Source organism: Zonotrichia leucophrys, chromosome 2 (assembly GCF_028769735.1).
Source record: "Zonotrichia leucophrys gambelii isolate GWCS_2022_RI chromosome 2, RI_Zleu_2.0, whole genome shotgun sequence".
NCBI lineage: Eukaryota > Metazoa > Chordata > Aves > Passeriformes > Passerellidae > Zonotrichia > Zonotrichia leucophrys.
In genome coordinates this window covers 5452249-5468747 of record NC_088171.1, presented here as the reverse complement: position 1 = coordinate 5468747, position 16499 = coordinate 5452249, and the positions used below count along the sequence as shown (strand labels likewise).

General features: G+C 49.3%; 1 protein-coding gene across 1 annotated transcript; it reads left to right on the top strand.

The window, feature by feature from the left end:
* The first annotated feature begins 329 nt into the window (after positions 1 to 329).
* Positions 330 to 13174, top strand: LOC135444348 (solute carrier family 22 member 13-like). Its single transcript, XM_064705855.1, has 10 exons — positions 330 to 701; positions 2044 to 2147; positions 2585 to 2739; positions 2843 to 3011; positions 3428 to 3548; positions 4121 to 4215; positions 4704 to 4918; positions 12589 to 12697; positions 12813 to 13023; positions 13148 to 13174. Exons 1-10 carry the CDS (start codon positions 330 to 332, stop codon positions 13172 to 13174), a joined length of 1578 nt encoding a protein of 525 aa, XP_064561925.1.
* The last annotated feature ends 3325 nt before the right edge of the window (positions 13175 to 16499 follow it).

Sequence of the window (16499 nt, the reverse complement as noted above, 5' to 3'; positions counted from 1 at the left end):
GAGACACAAACCTTGAGCTGCAGCACAGCTGCCTTCAGGAGACCTTGTGACAATTGTCAGGCTGGAGAAGGACGAGATGTCCCTATACCATCCCCAAGAGTGACAGTGCTCTGGCACCTTTGATCTATTCTCTAGAGCAGGGACGGAACGGCTGGTGACAAAGTGCAGCCTGCATCACTGCACTGTATCATCATAATGGACTGGTGTGCCAGTGCAGGTGCTCATTTTATCACACTGGATTAGGAATTTAGGACTCACACAGTTTAAACATTAATATTTGCCTATTTAAGCCATAGGCACCGGCACAGCCTGGCCACAGAGGTGCTGCCATGGCTGAGTTTGGGGATCTTTTAAAGGCTCTGGGGGAGTTTGGGCTCTATCAGAAACTGCTGATCCTGCTCCTCTTCCTCCCACTCCTTCTCAACCCTTTCCAAATGTTTAGCCAAGTGTTCATGGTGGTGGAAGTGCCTCACCACTGTGACACCAGCTGGATCCTCGCCGTGGGCCCCAACCTGACAGAGGAAGAGCAGCTGAACCTCACCCTGCCCCGGGGCCCCGACGGGCACTTTGAGCAGTGCTCCATGTTCTCCCCGGTGGACTGGGACCTGGATTCCATCCTGGCCTATGGGCTGAACCACACTGAGAAGTGCAGCAGTGGCTGGGTGTACCCCTCCGAGCAGCCACCATCCCTGCTGACCGAGGTCTGTACCTGCTGCTGCATCTGCTGGGTGTGGAAGGGAGGGATGGGAATATCCTGGGCTGTGCTTGGTCAGCCAGTGCCAGCTGTGGTGCAGAAGAGCTGTGGGTGAGACTTTCACAATAATGTCTTACGTCAAAAGTTCTTCAGCCTTTTTCCCTTCCTGTATGCTTCTCCAGCTTTCTTTAGTCAAAAGTTCTTCAGCCTTATTCCCTTCCTTCTATGGTTATCCAGCTTACTTTCTGCAGCGCTAAAATATTTGAACTACCACTGGTTCCAGTAATTTCTCCACTGTAAATGTCTTGAACTGCAGATTCCAGGGATCAATTCGCAGGTTAATGTTTGGCACTTTTGTCTACATTTCACCTGGGTACAAAACAAGAGAAGTGCAATAAGCCAACATTAATCGTGACCACAAGCCTCATTGCCTTCTGGGAGGGGTGCAATATCTTCGGCTGTGCTTTGTCCAGCCCATGCCAGCTGTGGGGCAGTCAGGCTGAGATTTACTGCAGGGTTTTGCCTCCATCCCACAGATGGCAGCTGGAATCCCTGGGAGCTCATTGCAGCAAGGCCATGATGAGGATGCCTGGGGAGGGCACAGGCAGGGACTGTGGGGGTGTGAGTCCATCACATGTTGTGCCCACCATCTGTCCCCTTTCCACTCTCCAGACCCTTGACTTCATGATGGATCTGCCTGGAGTGACCTTCTGGGCATCCCTGCCACAGTACCCCCTGTACTTCTGCCTGCTTCTACTCACAGCACCTCGGTAAAAGACATTTACCTTCCAAGTGCTTGTCATTGATATTTCTTGGGCCTCCAGGAACCCTCAGTAAGGCAACAAGACATGCCAGGGCTTTGCAGTTGAGGAAAAGCCTTGTTTATCAGCATCCTCAACTTCTCCATTCCCCACCTTCTAGTTTACATGGTTGTGGTCTGTCAAACATTGTATTTGATGTTCTTGGAGGTCTGTTCCAACCTAAATGCTTCGACGATTCTGTGATTCTCCCTCTGTAGACTTTGCTCCTTTCTCACTTTCCCTCATCCCTCCTCCCTCCTTTCCTACCTGCCAGCTCCAGCACTTTCTCACAAGTACCTTCCATGCAGCTGGGACACAGGACAAAGTCCAGCCTCTGGCATTTACAAAAGCTCCTTGGTGTCCCTGGAGCACCAAGTCCATTCCAGACAAGGCTTCTCTGCAGGTATCAGCAGCTGCATCCCTTCCCATTCCTCCTTTATCAATAAAAAGCACTGCTCTCCTCCTCTTTCCACCCAGAAAGGCTGCCCAAGCTCAGAGAGCAGCTGGAGTCTGTCCAAAGCAACAGCTTCTGTGTTTTCCTTCCTCCAGTTTGACCTGGTGTGTGACAGGGCGGTCCTGAATGATGTCTCCCAGTCCATCTACATGGCTGGCCTTCTCATTGGAGCCACGGTCTTTGGGATGCTGAGTGATAGGTGAGGAAACACAGTTCCTTCTCAGAGACACTGCCCAGCACCCAGGGACAGCCCAGATCCGGGGGCAGACTGTCCATGCACTGAACCTTCACAGGATGCAATCCCCTTGCCCGAGATTGTGCATCCAGGCCCACCTCAGATTTCCAAAAATGTCTGAGGGTTGAAAAGAGAGGCAGATACAGCCTTGTGGGGGGGTTCTTCAGCAATCACAAGTTTAGCCCCTGATGGTATCACAGGCTTTGCCAGAACCATGATGGGTCAACACTGGAGACACTGATTTTTCTGCACATTGTTTCTTGGGGTGGAAAGAGGAGCTATGTTCACATGAGTGTCAAATCTCCTCTGGTTCTCAAATCACTTTGCATCCCTCCTGGGCTCTTCCCTCTCCCCTTGGGGTCTCTCCAGGTTCTGACTGGGTCTTCCCTCTTCTTCCACAGGATAGGCAGGCGGCCAGTCTTTCTCATCTGCATCCTCCTGCAGGCCATCTTTGGCCTGGGAACTGCCTTTGTGCCCCATTTCTATGTGTTCATGGCCTTCAGGTGTGTCGTGGGAGCTGCCGTGTCTGGAATTATGATTGTAGACGTGTCCCTGGGTGAGTGGGATGCCCTTGCCCTGAGGGAGCAGATATCGCCTCACAAGATACAGTAACAAAAGAGAAACCAAAAAACCCGCTGAACCTTTGATTTTCCTCTTAGCTACAGAATGGGTTGGTGTCTCCCACCGGACAAAGGCGCTGCTCATGACTCACACGGCTGGCGCTACTGGGGAAATGTTGGTGGCTGGTTTGACTTATGGAATTCGCCACTGGAGGCTGCTGGAGATTGCAGGATCTGCTCCTATGTTTGCCCTTTTCTTCTATATTTGGTAAGGAGGAGCAGGGCAGAGCTTCTGGAAGACTCAATGCTGATGTAAGGATGTGAGTGAGGAGGAGGCAGCAGCTCAGAACCAAGCTGGGTCTCTCCCTGGAGGAGCTGTAGCAGAGCTCAGCACAACTCCCTGGGCACTGCACTGCTGAGAGCAGCAGCTGCTCTGCTTCAGGTCTCCAAATGTGGCCTTTGAAGCCCAAATTTAGGGTGTTTAGACCCATTGATCCCATGGGCCTTGCACTTTAGAGTTGGGCTTGATGATCCTTGTGGGGCTCTCCCAACACTGAAGGTTCTGTGGTTCTGGGATCTGATCCTGTGGTGATTCCAAGGCTTGCTGGACATGGTCTCAGAGAAAGGGGCTGTGGGGAATCTCAGCAGGACACAGCAGCATGTGCTGGTCTCCTCTCATGGCAGGGTGGTCCCAGAGTCACCTCGCTGGCTGGTGACCAAGGGCAGAATCGAGGAAGCCAAGAAGGTGCTGCAGAAGGCGGCGGCCACCAACAAGCGCAGCATCCCACCAGAGCTCCTGGAGCAGGTACTGGGGGGTCCTGGCCTCAGACACTGCCCTGGGCCTGCCAGCAGCCCCTGGGGCTCAGCTCGTCCCAGAAACATCTCTGCATTCCCACTGGGGCTGCTCTGGCCATGGGCTCTGGGGGACTCCAGCTCCAGCTGAGTTCCACAGGGACCAGGTCAGGCATGAGGCCCAGCCTCTGCTGAGGCTCAGCCTGGAGCCTTCTGGGCTCCCTCTGGGCATGTGGGAAGGACTGAAATGCTTCCCTGGATTTTCTCTTCTGAGCATTCCAGGATGTCACCGATGAGCACAGAGTCTCTCTTTAGTCTCTCTGTTTCCATGCAGAAATGCCCGAAGGGGAGTTCCCTCCTTGCCCACCCCAAAGTCCCCACTCTGGGGAGATGTTCATCCTGAGGAACCTCTCAGTCACCATGCCCTGTGCTGGGCACACAGAGGGCAGTGGGGCTGCCCTCCCTGCCAGAGCACTGCGCTCACAGGCCTGTCCCACTGAGGCTTCCCATGGACTGCAAGTGGAAAAGGAGCTGGACATGGCTTTCCTTTTTGTGCTCTGACTTCTTGTCTTCTGTGTTTTGAAGTTGAAGCCTGAGAAAGAGGTCAAGTCTGGAAGTTTCCTGGATCTCTTCAGGACAAAGAACCTGCGGAAGGTGACTTTGATCATGGCGTGTGTCTGGTAAGACATTCCCTTGTCTCCCCTGTTAAAACTACTAGGTGATACTAAGAAGTTGATGGTTGACAAGAACTATAAATTAAAATTATTTTTCTTGTTGTACACATGTGAATGTCTTGATCTGCTATCATTCCACCTCCACATTCTGGACAAGATTTACCATGTCTGACCATAGGAAGAAGATGATTTTCCATGATATTGTGGGTTTTGTTAGAAAGGCTTGAGTAATTCCAGCTTTGGCAATCCCTGGGCCCTGGAGGAGTTTTGCACCTGTCTAGGATCTTTGGGGTCAGTCTAGAATTTGCAGATCCATTCTGCTTTATCTCCTGCAACTATGACCCATACAACTTTCAAAGGTGCTGCCTAGAACGAAAACAGAGATTGTTGGGAATTTAAATACGTTCCATGTGTTCTAACCTTTCTAAATTTTGGTTATAAACCCCCAGAAAACATCTGGTGACATGTTCTGTCCTGCTTTATTTGAATTTCAGGTTTGCAGACAGCATTGTCTACTATGGGCTGAGCCTCAGCGTGACAGATTTTGGCCTGGACATCTACCTGACACAGCTGGCCTTTGGGGCAGTAGGTCTTCCAGCTCGAATTTCCTGCATTTTCCTGCTGGAATGGTTTGGGAGGAAGAAAGTGCAGGGCATTCTCCTGCTGCTGGCTGGCACGATATGCCTCATCCTCACTGGCATCCCTGAAGGTGAACCTTCCCAGCCTGTGAGGCGAGCTGGGCAGTGCCCTGCACATCCCTACCCTTGCTCAGAGCCATCCTCCCACCCTGGCAGACCCACGCTCACTCCCACAGGCTCAGCTGCCCCCACTGTCACAGCCCCCAGGCTGCTTCATCCCCAGCATTCTGGCTTCCCTCACCTTGGATTCCTTCTCCCTCATGGCTGTGCTGGTTCTCCCACAGCTCCTGGCCCTTGGCAGGCAGTGTCCATTGCCCACCACCCACCCACTGGACGCCACCACCCCCTGGCAGAAAGCTATAGCAGAAGAAGTGCTTTAAGAGCCACCATGTCTCCCTTTCTTAGATGAAGAGAAAAAGCAAATGCCCACTCCCCCTCATCAGTTTGCATCTGATTGTGCCCCAATCCATGTAGATGTCCCCTGCTACTGTGCCAGGGCTGTGAGTGAGACTGCAGATAAGAGTGCGGCTTTGTCAGGGCAGTCGCTGTTCAAAGACTTGTGACCGTCCCAAAGAAGTGTCTTGAAAAAAGGGGCACAGGCATGTCTGTGCTCATGCTGAGTGATTTCAGAACTTTTGTGATCCGGGAAATGCAAATGGAGAAATGGGGTCTTTGTGCAGGGTTCTAAGAAGAACCTTTATTGAGCTTCTTGATCAAAATAATACAGGGATGAAGAGCCTTTCAGGCAGGGAAAGCAGGGATTTATATTTGGACTTTGAGGGGTGGGGCAGAACACCAGGCCCAATGGGATGAGCACACAGGGGTGGAGCAAGGGGGAACAGCCAATGGGATACAGTGAATCTGCATGTCACAGCAAGGCATGCTGGGTGAAGACTTTTTCCTCACCCTAACCAGGGTGGTTATAGCTTGAGGGGTTTACCCTCCAGGGGAGCATTGTGGGCTTCTCCCCTGTTGGCCCACCAGCCTCCACAACGCCCCCTTCTTTATTTAATAAAAAGCCTTGCAGGAGGAGGTGAGAAATTGCTATGGGGAGGAGGTTATGGAAAACAGGGAAAAAACTGGGAAGGAGGAAGACAGAGGAGGGGACATCGTACCAAGATAAATATGAAGGTAAGTGTGATTCTGGGGAAATAACTTGTTTAAACTTGTCTGGTACTTTGCGTCGTCTGTTATCTGGTGATGGGAAGGTTGACTTGGCGTTGTAGTTGATGATGCCATCTTTGTCACCAAGTGCTGTTCCTCTGGTTTTCTGGTAGATCTGTATTTGTCTCAGTAGAACTTTTGTTATTGTCTGTGGAGGTGGTGTTTGCTGTGCCTAAGTTTTTGGCATTTTTGGGAGCCATCTTGGGCCTGATGGTGTTGAGACACAGGCATAGTTTCTTCCCCATGTAATCAGTTAGAAAGGTCTAGATATTTGCTGGGTTTCAGGATCCTTAATCAGCACCAGCGGTTTCTCTTCAAGCTTAGCTCTGGCCAGATTTGAGAAATGCTGAGGTATGGGGGATGTTTGGCTCTGAGAAGGAACAATTTAGAAAATTAATAACATAAAGGGCCTTACAGAGCCTCTCAATGGGAGCTATAATCTCTGTTCCTCCCCACTGCTGATTGAGGACCCTTTTAAGGGTGCCATGAGTCCTTTCTACAATTGATTGCCCTGTGGAAGATTGTGGTATGCCTGTACTGTGTTTACACTCCATTGGCTGAAGAACTCTTAGATTGTTGGAGACATAAGCAGGGAAATTATCTGTCTTGATGCTTTCTGGGACTCCCAGAGTTGTGAGCGCCAGGAGGAAGCGCCTGATGTTGAACACTATGTTTAGCATTCTCTCCTGTGTGTGCTGAGGCAAACACCACACCAGAAAAGGTATCTATGGATACATGAACGTATTTTAACCTCCCAAAAGATGGGAAGTGGGTCACATTGGTCTGCAACAATTGGCAACTCTTGAGGTCTCTGGGATTGACCCTGGAGCAGACGATGGAATTTGGTAGGCTTGACAATTTGAGCAAGTGGCTACCGCAGCTCTTGCTCGCTCTCCGCACAGGTAAAACATCCTCATGAGAGCTGGGATATTTTGATGATAGAAACCGTGTGACAACTTTGCCTGGGTGAAGGTGTCAGGAACACTGGCAGTTTTAGCAGACATGGCTAGTGAGTCTGCCTTCTTGTTTCCCTCCATGATGGCGCCTGGGAGGTCAGTGTGTGACCTCACATGCATTTTGCTGTATGGTTGCTTTCTGTGGGAGATGAGATATATTAATTCAGAAAGCATGAGGTACAAATTTGGGTTGGAGAACTGTTTTAAAAGAGTATGTACTGCCCTCATAGCTACTCTGGTTATGTAGGCCAAATCTGTTACCAGATTAAAAGGTTCTTGGAATTTCTCAAAAGCTCTGATGATGGCAGTTAATTCTGCAATTTGTGGGGATCCTTCCACCATTTGGACATCAGACTGCCACTTCTGTGTCCTGGGATCCATCCAAGTCATTACTGACTTGTGGGATCCTCCTAAGTTGTCAGTAAAAACCATTAGAGCTTTGAGAGATGTTCTACTATGCGTTAGTTTAGGGACCAGACTGACAGCCAAATTGAACAGTTTATGTTTTGGAAGATGAATAGAAATCTGGCCCATGTAGCTATCTAGGGTGAACTGGAAGATCTCATTGATCCCCAGTCATCAATGGAAGGTAAATGTATGTGAACTCACACCCCACAAGAGTGCAGAGGTGAGCCTTTTAGATTAGATTCGCCATAATTTCTTGAGGAGTGGTATTGGTCTTAGTAGGTTGATTATGGGGAAAGACCCACTCAATAATTAAAAGGGGGTCTGTCAAACTTGCATCCCATTGAAAAATTAGGGCATGGAACCTTGGGGCCTTACCTAAGACAATCAGTTGGAAAGGCAAGCTGGCTCGTAATGGTGGGCTTGACACAAAGACAGGGCCTCCTGCACCTTGATGATGGATTCCCAGGCCTCCGGCGTGAGGATGCATGGCAAATCCAGGTCCTCACTGCCACAGAGCAGGTTGAAGAATGGTGCAAGGACCTCCATCATTATCCCCAGCAGGGGACGTACCCAGTTGATGGACCTGCAGAGCTGGTGTAGGTCTCACAGGGTTTTCAGGTCATCCTGGATGGCCAGTTACTGGGGCACAATGGTCCACTCATGGATCCAGAGTCCCCGGTTAGTCCAGAGGCAGGCATGCTGGATTTTGTCTTCGTGGATCTCTAACTCAGCCTCCTCAATGGCTCTGATAGTTCCTTTTAAAGTTACTTTAAGGTAATTTTCTTCAGGTGGGCAGATGAGGATGTCATCTATGTAGTGAGAGAAGACTGCATCAGGGAACAGGCCCCTCATGGGCAACAGGATGTGGAGTACATAACACTGGCATATAGTCAGGGAGTTTTTCATTCCCTGAGGAAGGACCAGCCAGTGGCCCTTTTTAGAGGGGCCTGCCTGCTTGAGGATGAGATCAAAAATGCAAACTTGAGGGCATCTCAAGGATGGAGGGGGATATTAAAGAAACAGTCTTTAATATCAGTGATGGCAAGTTTCCAGACCTAGGGCAGCATAGAAGGTGAGGGCAAATTGGGCTGCAGGGGACCCATGTCTTCAGTGGCGTCATTTGTTTTCCTGAGTTCAGAGAGGAGCCTCCACCTATCTTTGCCAGGTTTTTTCAAAACAAAGATAGGGGAGTTCCAAGGGCTGTTGGTCTCAGTGGTGTGGCCCTTGGCAAGCTTCTCCTCCACAAGGGCCTCTAGTGTGCTCAACTTTTCATTAGAGATGGGCCACTGATAAACCCTCACCAGACAATTTTGTCTCCAGATGAGTTGAGGGATGGTAGGACTGGCGTACTTGCCAGTGGCCCCAACTAAAAAATCTCTACTGGATTTTTAGAGAGGCTGCCCACTGGGATATGAGGTGCCTGCCCCAAAGGGTGGTTGGTGTCCTCACTACAAATGGCTGATGGTCTCCATCTTGCCCACAGCACCTTCTAGGACAATATTTATTTTATTTCTCATGGAAGCTGCTGCACCTCCAATCCCCAAGGTCATCCCCACCATGGGCTGTAGTTCCTAATTTGCTGGCCACTCAGAGCAGGCGATGATGGTGACATAAGCCCCAGGGTCCAGCATGCCCAGCCGGTAGATCTTCTCCCCCTTGCAGAACAGGCCACACTCAATGATGGGTTTGTTTGAGCCCACAACCTGCACCCACATGATGGTGGGGTTGAGGGGAACCTGTTCCAGGCAATCTCTGGGTAATAGAAAAGCCTGTGCAATTGGCGTCACAGTGGAAAGGGGGAAAGGTGGTTCAGTGCAACAGACTGAGACCAAAATTTCATCTTTGGATTCTATAGTCTGTACTTCTGATATGACATGAATTTCATCCAGTCCATTCAAAGTATGTCCTATGATTAGGATGTTCCCAGGACCAGTTTTTCCTGTAGGGATCTTATAAAGGCCCAGTTTTTCCTGTAGGGATCCTATAAATACCTTCACTGGTGAAGTCAATTGACAGCACAGTTACCAACTGGCGCTGGGTGCCCACCTGTATCTTTCTTTATGTTGAATCTCCTGCATGTGGGGTGGAACTCTTAGAGGTGGTCCTTGCTTCTCCTGTTCTTCACAAGTGGTAGGGAGAGCAGGACGGGACGGCCTCTGATTTGATGTTGTAGCATGGGGCTGTCCCACGCTCTTCTTCAGTTTCCTGGACTCTGTTAGTAACATGGCTGATTCTGGAGCCACTGATCGCTTTTCCGGTTGTCCTTAATGAGTAGTCTCTCGGGGCAGTCCTTTAAAAAATGTCTGAAATCGCTGCAGTTGAAACATCTACAATTTTCTTTTGAAGCTATTGCTGCAAAGGCTCCTGATATGCCTTCTGCAATGCCCTTTGCAACGTCTTGGGCAACAGTGTTTTCCCTAGAATTGTGTTTGGTGCAGGCTTCCACCATTTGCTCAATGGATTGTTCAATGTCAAGGGAAAGGGCTCTTACGATTGCTTTGCACTCTATATTTGCATTGGCCATGACCAGTTTATTCAAAACCTCCTTTCAGGCTTCTGGACTTTTTCTTTGTCTTTCAAGTGCAACCTTAAGTCTATCAACAAATTTTATGAAAGTCTCATTTGCTCCTTGTTTAATGTTCGTGAAGTTCTGTGTTGGAGTGGTGCCATCGGGAGTGAGAAGCAGGGATGATTTGGCAGCTGTGGCAATATCATTAAGTGCAACTTCTGGTAAATCTTTTGCTTGGTCCATGAGTTTTTGGAAGTTACCTTCTCCTGCCATTTGTTCAATTGTTAAATTTGGTTTGTTTGCATCTTTGGAATAAGTATCTGCCAATGACTTTAGATATTTTTTCCACTAGCTTTCCCACAGCATGTACTCGGCTGGGGAGAGGAGGTGGTTTATGATGCTTTTAATGTCATGGGGTACTAAAACATGAGCACAGAATGTACCTTCAAGTAGGTTCTTAAAGAAACGTGACCCCTGGCCATGCTCTTTGGCTGTCTCACAAAGCTCTTTAAGTTCCCTGTAGGGAAAGGTCTCCCAGGAGCTGGGTGATGTTGTCCTTCTCCCCACTTTATACACAACTAGGAAGGCCAAGATTTTTTGGCCAGTTCTGGATCCCACTCCTAAGTGGCGTTGCTCTGAGTTTTGGCCCAGCAATACTCAGACCTGGGAGTGGAATCTGAGTCTGAGGAATCGCTACTCATCCTCCAAGGAGGATGGAGGGCACTTTCTGACTGCATGGGGCCTTCTTGGGCAACCAGAATCTTCCAGTTGGTGAACAGCAATGGAGGCCAATATGGATTCCTTGTGGTCGCTGTCATTGCTACTTCTGGCTCCAGTGTTGTAGGAACTGGAAGGGGAGTGACCATCTGGGGAGGAGCCAAAAACAGATGGGGTACAGGAAAGGATGGGGTCCAGGATGGGGAGGGAATTCCCAACGGAAGGGGAGTGTCCCAGTGCTGTTACACCCATCAATGCAGGGGGAAGGGAGAAGCCCAGCAAGTTGGAGAGTACAGAAAAAGGCAGAGGAGAGGCAGGAAAGTGGCCATTTTGGGGTGTGAGGGTGGGAAAACTTGGGCAAGGAGAGGATAAAATGGCAGGGCTGGCCATGTTACCAGCACCATTTTGCAGGGTAACAACGGGAAGAGACAAAACAGGGTGTGCGGGTGTAGGAAGAAAGTTAAGGGGAAAGTCCAGAGCAGCATGGCCTGTGCCATCCTGGCAAGGGGAGGAGAGAGATGGGGAGGCATCAGGGAGACAGCAGCAACCCTCTGCTGAATAGTGACATCCGCCTGCCAATTGCCCCTCTGGTGGGGAAGAGGGTTTAGGGGCTTGGGGAGAGGACGAAGAAAAACTGGTTTTGAACTGGGGACCCAAAACTTTTCCCAAATCATTCCCTATTTTCTTCATTGACTAAACAATTATGTGAAACAAAGGATAAAATTTCCCAAAACTAATTAGAAAGAATAAAATCATGGTTAAGGTTAATAATCTCTTAAGATTCCCCATAGAAAACCTAAATTTCCCCGCTACATGGGCACCCACAACTTGGAAAAAGATGTCTCTTTGAGAAGGGCTCAGTTTAGGGCAAGTAAGATTGCTGACCATCCTCAAACTTCTATCCCACACCCAGCAGCAAAAGAGAGAAAGAAAGGCAAAAGACCCCAACATAAACGCACAAAATTTCTTTGGGCTAGCAATGCCCACAGGGCCAATGAAAACCTGCTGGATGGGTGGTCAGCCCATTGACCAGCTGCCAGCATCTTCTTCGAGGTCTTCAGAAGGTCCCAGTCCCTCAGAGAGCCCTCACCAAAATGCAGGAGGTTCTCCTTGGGGAAGTGGCTGCACCAACAGCGACTTTTCTCCTGCAGCTGGAAGCTGCAGGAGGTGCATCTTCGGGGACATATTTGCAAAGGCCCCACATTGGGCACCATTAGTCACAGAGGGCATTGTTCAGAGTGCCACAACTGTCACAAAGAAGGGTCTTGAAAAAGACAGCTCAGGGACACAGGCACATCTGTGCTCACGCTGAGTAATCCAAGATATGCAGATGGAGAGACAGGGTCTCTGTGTAGGGTTCCAAGACAATCCTTATTGAGCTTCTTCCTTGAAAGAATACAGGAATGAAAAGCCTTTCAGGCACGGAAACCAGGGATTTATATATGGATTTTAAGGGGTGGGGCAGAACACCCAGCCCAATGGGAGGAGGGCTCAGGGGTGGAGCAAGAGGGAAGGGACAATGGGATACACTGAATCTTCATGTCACAGCAAGGCATGGTGGGAGAAGTATTTTTCCTCACCCTAACCAGGGTGGTTATAGCCTCAGGAGTTTTCTCACCAGGGGAGTGTTATGGACTTTTTCCCTGTTAGCCCACAAGACTCCACAAGGTTTCCCAATGCTTTCCAGGTCAGGGACATGGCATTTGCAACTGAGCACTCGCCAAACACCTGTGCTGGCTCAGCAGCTCACTTCAGTTGCACATCTCGAAAATGCTCAAGGGCACAGGAGAAATCTGGGTTCTCTTTGCCAGAGAGTATTTTTCAGGTAAGGGTATGCTGGAGATCATTTCCAATGGGTTAGGTGGTAGCTTTGCTTAGCAAGTCTATTAGAAACGGCTGTCCCAAGAATTCCCACTGCTGAGAGTTCTGGACCCAAGTGAACCATTCCCCTGGAGATTACAGTGGTCATTTCTCCTCCTCTTTTCAGACCAGGCCGTGGTAATCACTGTCTTAGCCACCATCGGCAAGTTCACAGCCACGGCCGCTTTCTCCACCTCCTACGTCTACACTGCTGAGCTCTTCCCCACAATCCTCAGGTGAGATGTCCCCCCACATCAGAGCTTCCTTCTGCCATGGCTGGAGGTGGCCATGGGGCCACATTCAGTGCAGGAGTGTTGACCCCTGCCCTCCCTGTGCCCCTCTCTCCCGCAGGCAGACGGGTGTGGGGCTGTGCTCGACCATGGCGAGGGTGGCTGGGATCCTGGCCCCGCTGATCATCCCCCTGGCCCAGTACCACCGCGCCATCCCCAAAGCCATCTTTGGGAGCATCCCTGTGCTGGTGGCCCTGTTCTGCATCCTGCTGCCCGAGACCCGTGGCATTGACCTGGCAGATGACACAGGGAACCAACAACCTCTAGATGAGGTGGGTACAGGAAACTCTGAATTTAAGCGAAAAAATATCCAAAACTGCAAATTTAAGGCAAAGAAATTGTCAGAATCAGGGATGAATACAGTCTCATCTTGTCCTCCTTCCTTCTTGTCTTCAGGAGCAGAAAACTGAAGTGTCTCTCTGAGACACCAGAGATGATGACAGAGACTTGGAGAAGGATGTCTGCAGATGCTCAGAGAGCAAGCGATGATGGGACAGGCACCACTAACAGTCTAGTCTGAGCCCATCATTCTTGTAGCAGACCAGGGAGGCATTGCTGCCTGGAAACTGGTCTTTCACATGGTGAACACAATACCCATAGTCACAGGGAGAGGAGATCTATGTCACTCTGCCTTTGGAACAGATGCACTTCCAAGTGTCCCTGAAACCCAGTTTGGTCATGCCTGGCTGGCTTCCCAATGTGTTCCCCAGTCCTTTGCAAGCTGGTACCCGTGGAACCATCCCTGTCGTGTTTTACAGCAATAAAGAATCACCAGTAGAGTGGCTGTACTGGGCAAAAGCGGGCGCTGCGTTTGTCCCTCCTGCTCTCAATCCCTTGGGTCGTTGGGCTGCACCTCAGCCCAAGCCTCGACGTTTGATCAGGATGTCACTGCACCCCTGTCACACACGTATTTAGCTTTTCTTTCCATGTGGTGTTGAACTTGAGTTTCTAAATTAACAATATAAATTATGCTCTGAGTTTGATAAGAGACACTTGTAATGCAATATGTGAATAATAAATAGTGTTGACTTTTTTCTTTACCTACTTTTTCACAGCTGGCCTTTGTTACTGCTCATAGCTCTGGTTTATGTTCCTGAAAAAAGCCTGCACTGAGCCTGCAACCCTACCAGGCTGCAGGCAGCAGGGCAGGCAGGATGGTGCTCAGGGGTCAGCAGGGAGCACTGGAGAAGGGAAGATTCTTACCTGGAATCACCTACACCAAGGAAAGAGAGCAGGGCTGTTCCTGGCCCAAGAACAGAGAGCTGAGAGGCCCTGGAGAGGCTGGGGATGGGGATGGGGATGTGCCTGAAGGGAAGCAGGGTGGGAAGGTGTCCCAGAGAGTGGCTGCAATCCAGCAGGGCCAAGCCCAGCTGAAGACAGGACCTGCCTGTGCCTCCCTCCTTCCCATCCTGGAGCCTGTGAAAGCCCTGCCTGGTGCCTCACTGGCTCCCCACCCCACACAGCAAAGCACCAAACCCATCCCCAGGATGTACCTGGAGGGCACAGGGGGCTGCACTCTCACTGCCACAGAGGTGCCAGGGACACAAAACAAGGTCTGTGCATCACTGAGCACACCAGAAACACCACAAACCAACCTCACTAGAAACAAACACCTCACTAGAGCCCTGGGACACCTCCAGCCTCTCGCTTCTTGATGGGCAGGATGAGATTAATATGAGAGACCTGGAAGGGATTCAGGGCTGTGAACTCCAGCTGCAGGTGGATCCACAACGCCAGGCTCCAAAGGCAGCAGAAGAAATGTTTGGGATGGGTCCCAGTGCTGAAGGCTCCACAAAAAAGCATCTCCCTCCACAGGATGACAATTGTCCCTCAACATACATGTTCAGCAGCTGTGCTTCTGAAATCTCCAATCAGGGTGTCCTGGATCATTTTCATGTTGATTCCACCAAAACAGACCAGGATGCTTCTGAAAAAATGAACAGGAGCAGAAAAACATTGGGAGACAAGGAAGATTATGACAGTCTGTCTTCTGAAGATTGGAAATGTTAAATTATAATCTTTCAGAGAAGGAGTTCTTTATATAGGTGAAAAAAAAAAACCAACAGTGAGAGCTGTGTGGTTTTTTTAACCTTCTAATATAAGCACAAGTTTGCTGATATGGGACCAAAAATGATTCTTGAAATAAGATGAACAATGATAAGCAAAGAAAAGTGAAATGAGCTTGCCAAGGTTGGAAGCGCGGAGGAGGGAAATGAACCCTGGTGTCCTGAAGTCTTGGGTTGTGGGGACATTGCTAAATCTGCTCTCCCTGTGCCCCTGCACTCTGCTCCTCCCTGAGTACCCTTTGCATAAATATTACATGACATAAATGTTATAGGAGTTAACAATTATACTCATGATAAACAAGCTCAGGAGAAACCCCAGAGGGCCACAGCATGAACACGTGCACACTGAAAAGGGCCATAAAGCATATCAGTTCACATGTTTTAATCAGCTGTCTGTAAAATAACTTAAAGGTGCTAAAATGATTAATTTTTAAAACAGAACAAAATGAAATGCAACAGATAACAAATAACAGATAACAAAATACAATAAAATAAAATAAAGTATAAGAAAATTATAAAATGGCCCAATAATCTCCCTGCCTCACCAGTGCCAAAAGGAGGAATGGGAGGGGACACCATGAGCTGCACACAGCAGGGTGAGCCTGAAGACTTGAGATTGATGCAGAGAAGGCAGGACAAGGACAAATGTCTCTGCCAGAGCAGATCTCATTGGAAAAGCCACCCCACCAAAGGCCAGAGATGCATTCAGGGTTAAAAGAATCTCTGGAAGTTGTGTAGTTCAGCCTCCTGCTCAGGGAATGTCTCTGAATAACAGCAAGTCCACTCATCCAAGGATGTTCATGCAGAGCTGAGTGATGTTTGGCTGTGTGGTGTGTGCAGATGATAAATGCACTGCACTGATGTGATTTTACACAACTCTAAGTAACATTTACTCCTCTCTTCTTTTATTCTGAACAGCACTAACCATTGGGATCTCACTCTCCCACTCCAGCTTATGGGTGATGCTTTCAAATAAAATATTCTTCTCCTTTACTGACTCTTATAAGCACAACAGAGCTATTCCCACTCCTGAAACACCAATCCAGGTTGTGTGACCCAGGGGTAGTTTAGATCTAGTTTTGACTAGATTTTGACTAACCAGGGTTTCTACAAATGAAAACAGAGAGCTTGGGACACAGCTGTCAAGAGCAAGTCTATTGGACTACCAGACACATTTCCTGCTCCAGAGGGGAAGTGCTCTTCTGCTCCTCTTCCATATTCTCTCACATACCTCTGTCTCCAGGATGCGCTCTGTAGTCATTAAACCATTAATGGGAGCAGCAAATTTACTCTGTTTGCATCCCCATCCCCAGAAAAATTAACGCTCATTTGTAGAATGCCACCCTTATGCCTGAGACACAAACCTTGAGCTGCAGCACAGCTGCCTTCAGGAGGCCTTGTGGCACTTGTCAGGCTGGAGAAGGACAAGATGTCCGTATACCATCCCCAAGAGTGACAGTGCTCTGGCACCTTTGATCTACTCTCTAGTTCAGGGAGGGAACGGCTGGTGACAAAGTGCAGCCTGCAGCACTGCACTGTATCATCAGAATGGACTGGTGTGCCAGTGCAGGTGCTCATTTTATCACACTGGATTAGGGCTTTAGTGCTCACACAGTTTAAACATTAATATTTGCCTATTTAAGCCATAGGCACCAGCACAGCCTGGCCACAGAGGTGCTGCC

Coding starts and splice junctions, on each gene's coding strand:
- LOC135444348 (XM_064705855.1), top strand. CDS start 330: ATGGCTGAGTTTGGGGATCTTTTAAAGGCTCTGGGGGAGTTTGGGCTC. Junction 2,148..2,584: donor TTTGGGATGCTGAGTGATAG/GTGAGGAAACAC, acceptor CTTCTTCCACAG/GATAGGCAGGCGGCCAGTCT. Junction 3,012..3,427: donor GCCCTTTTCTTCTATATTTG/GTAAGGAGGAGC, acceptor CTCTCATGGCAG/GGTGGTCCCAGAGTCACCTC.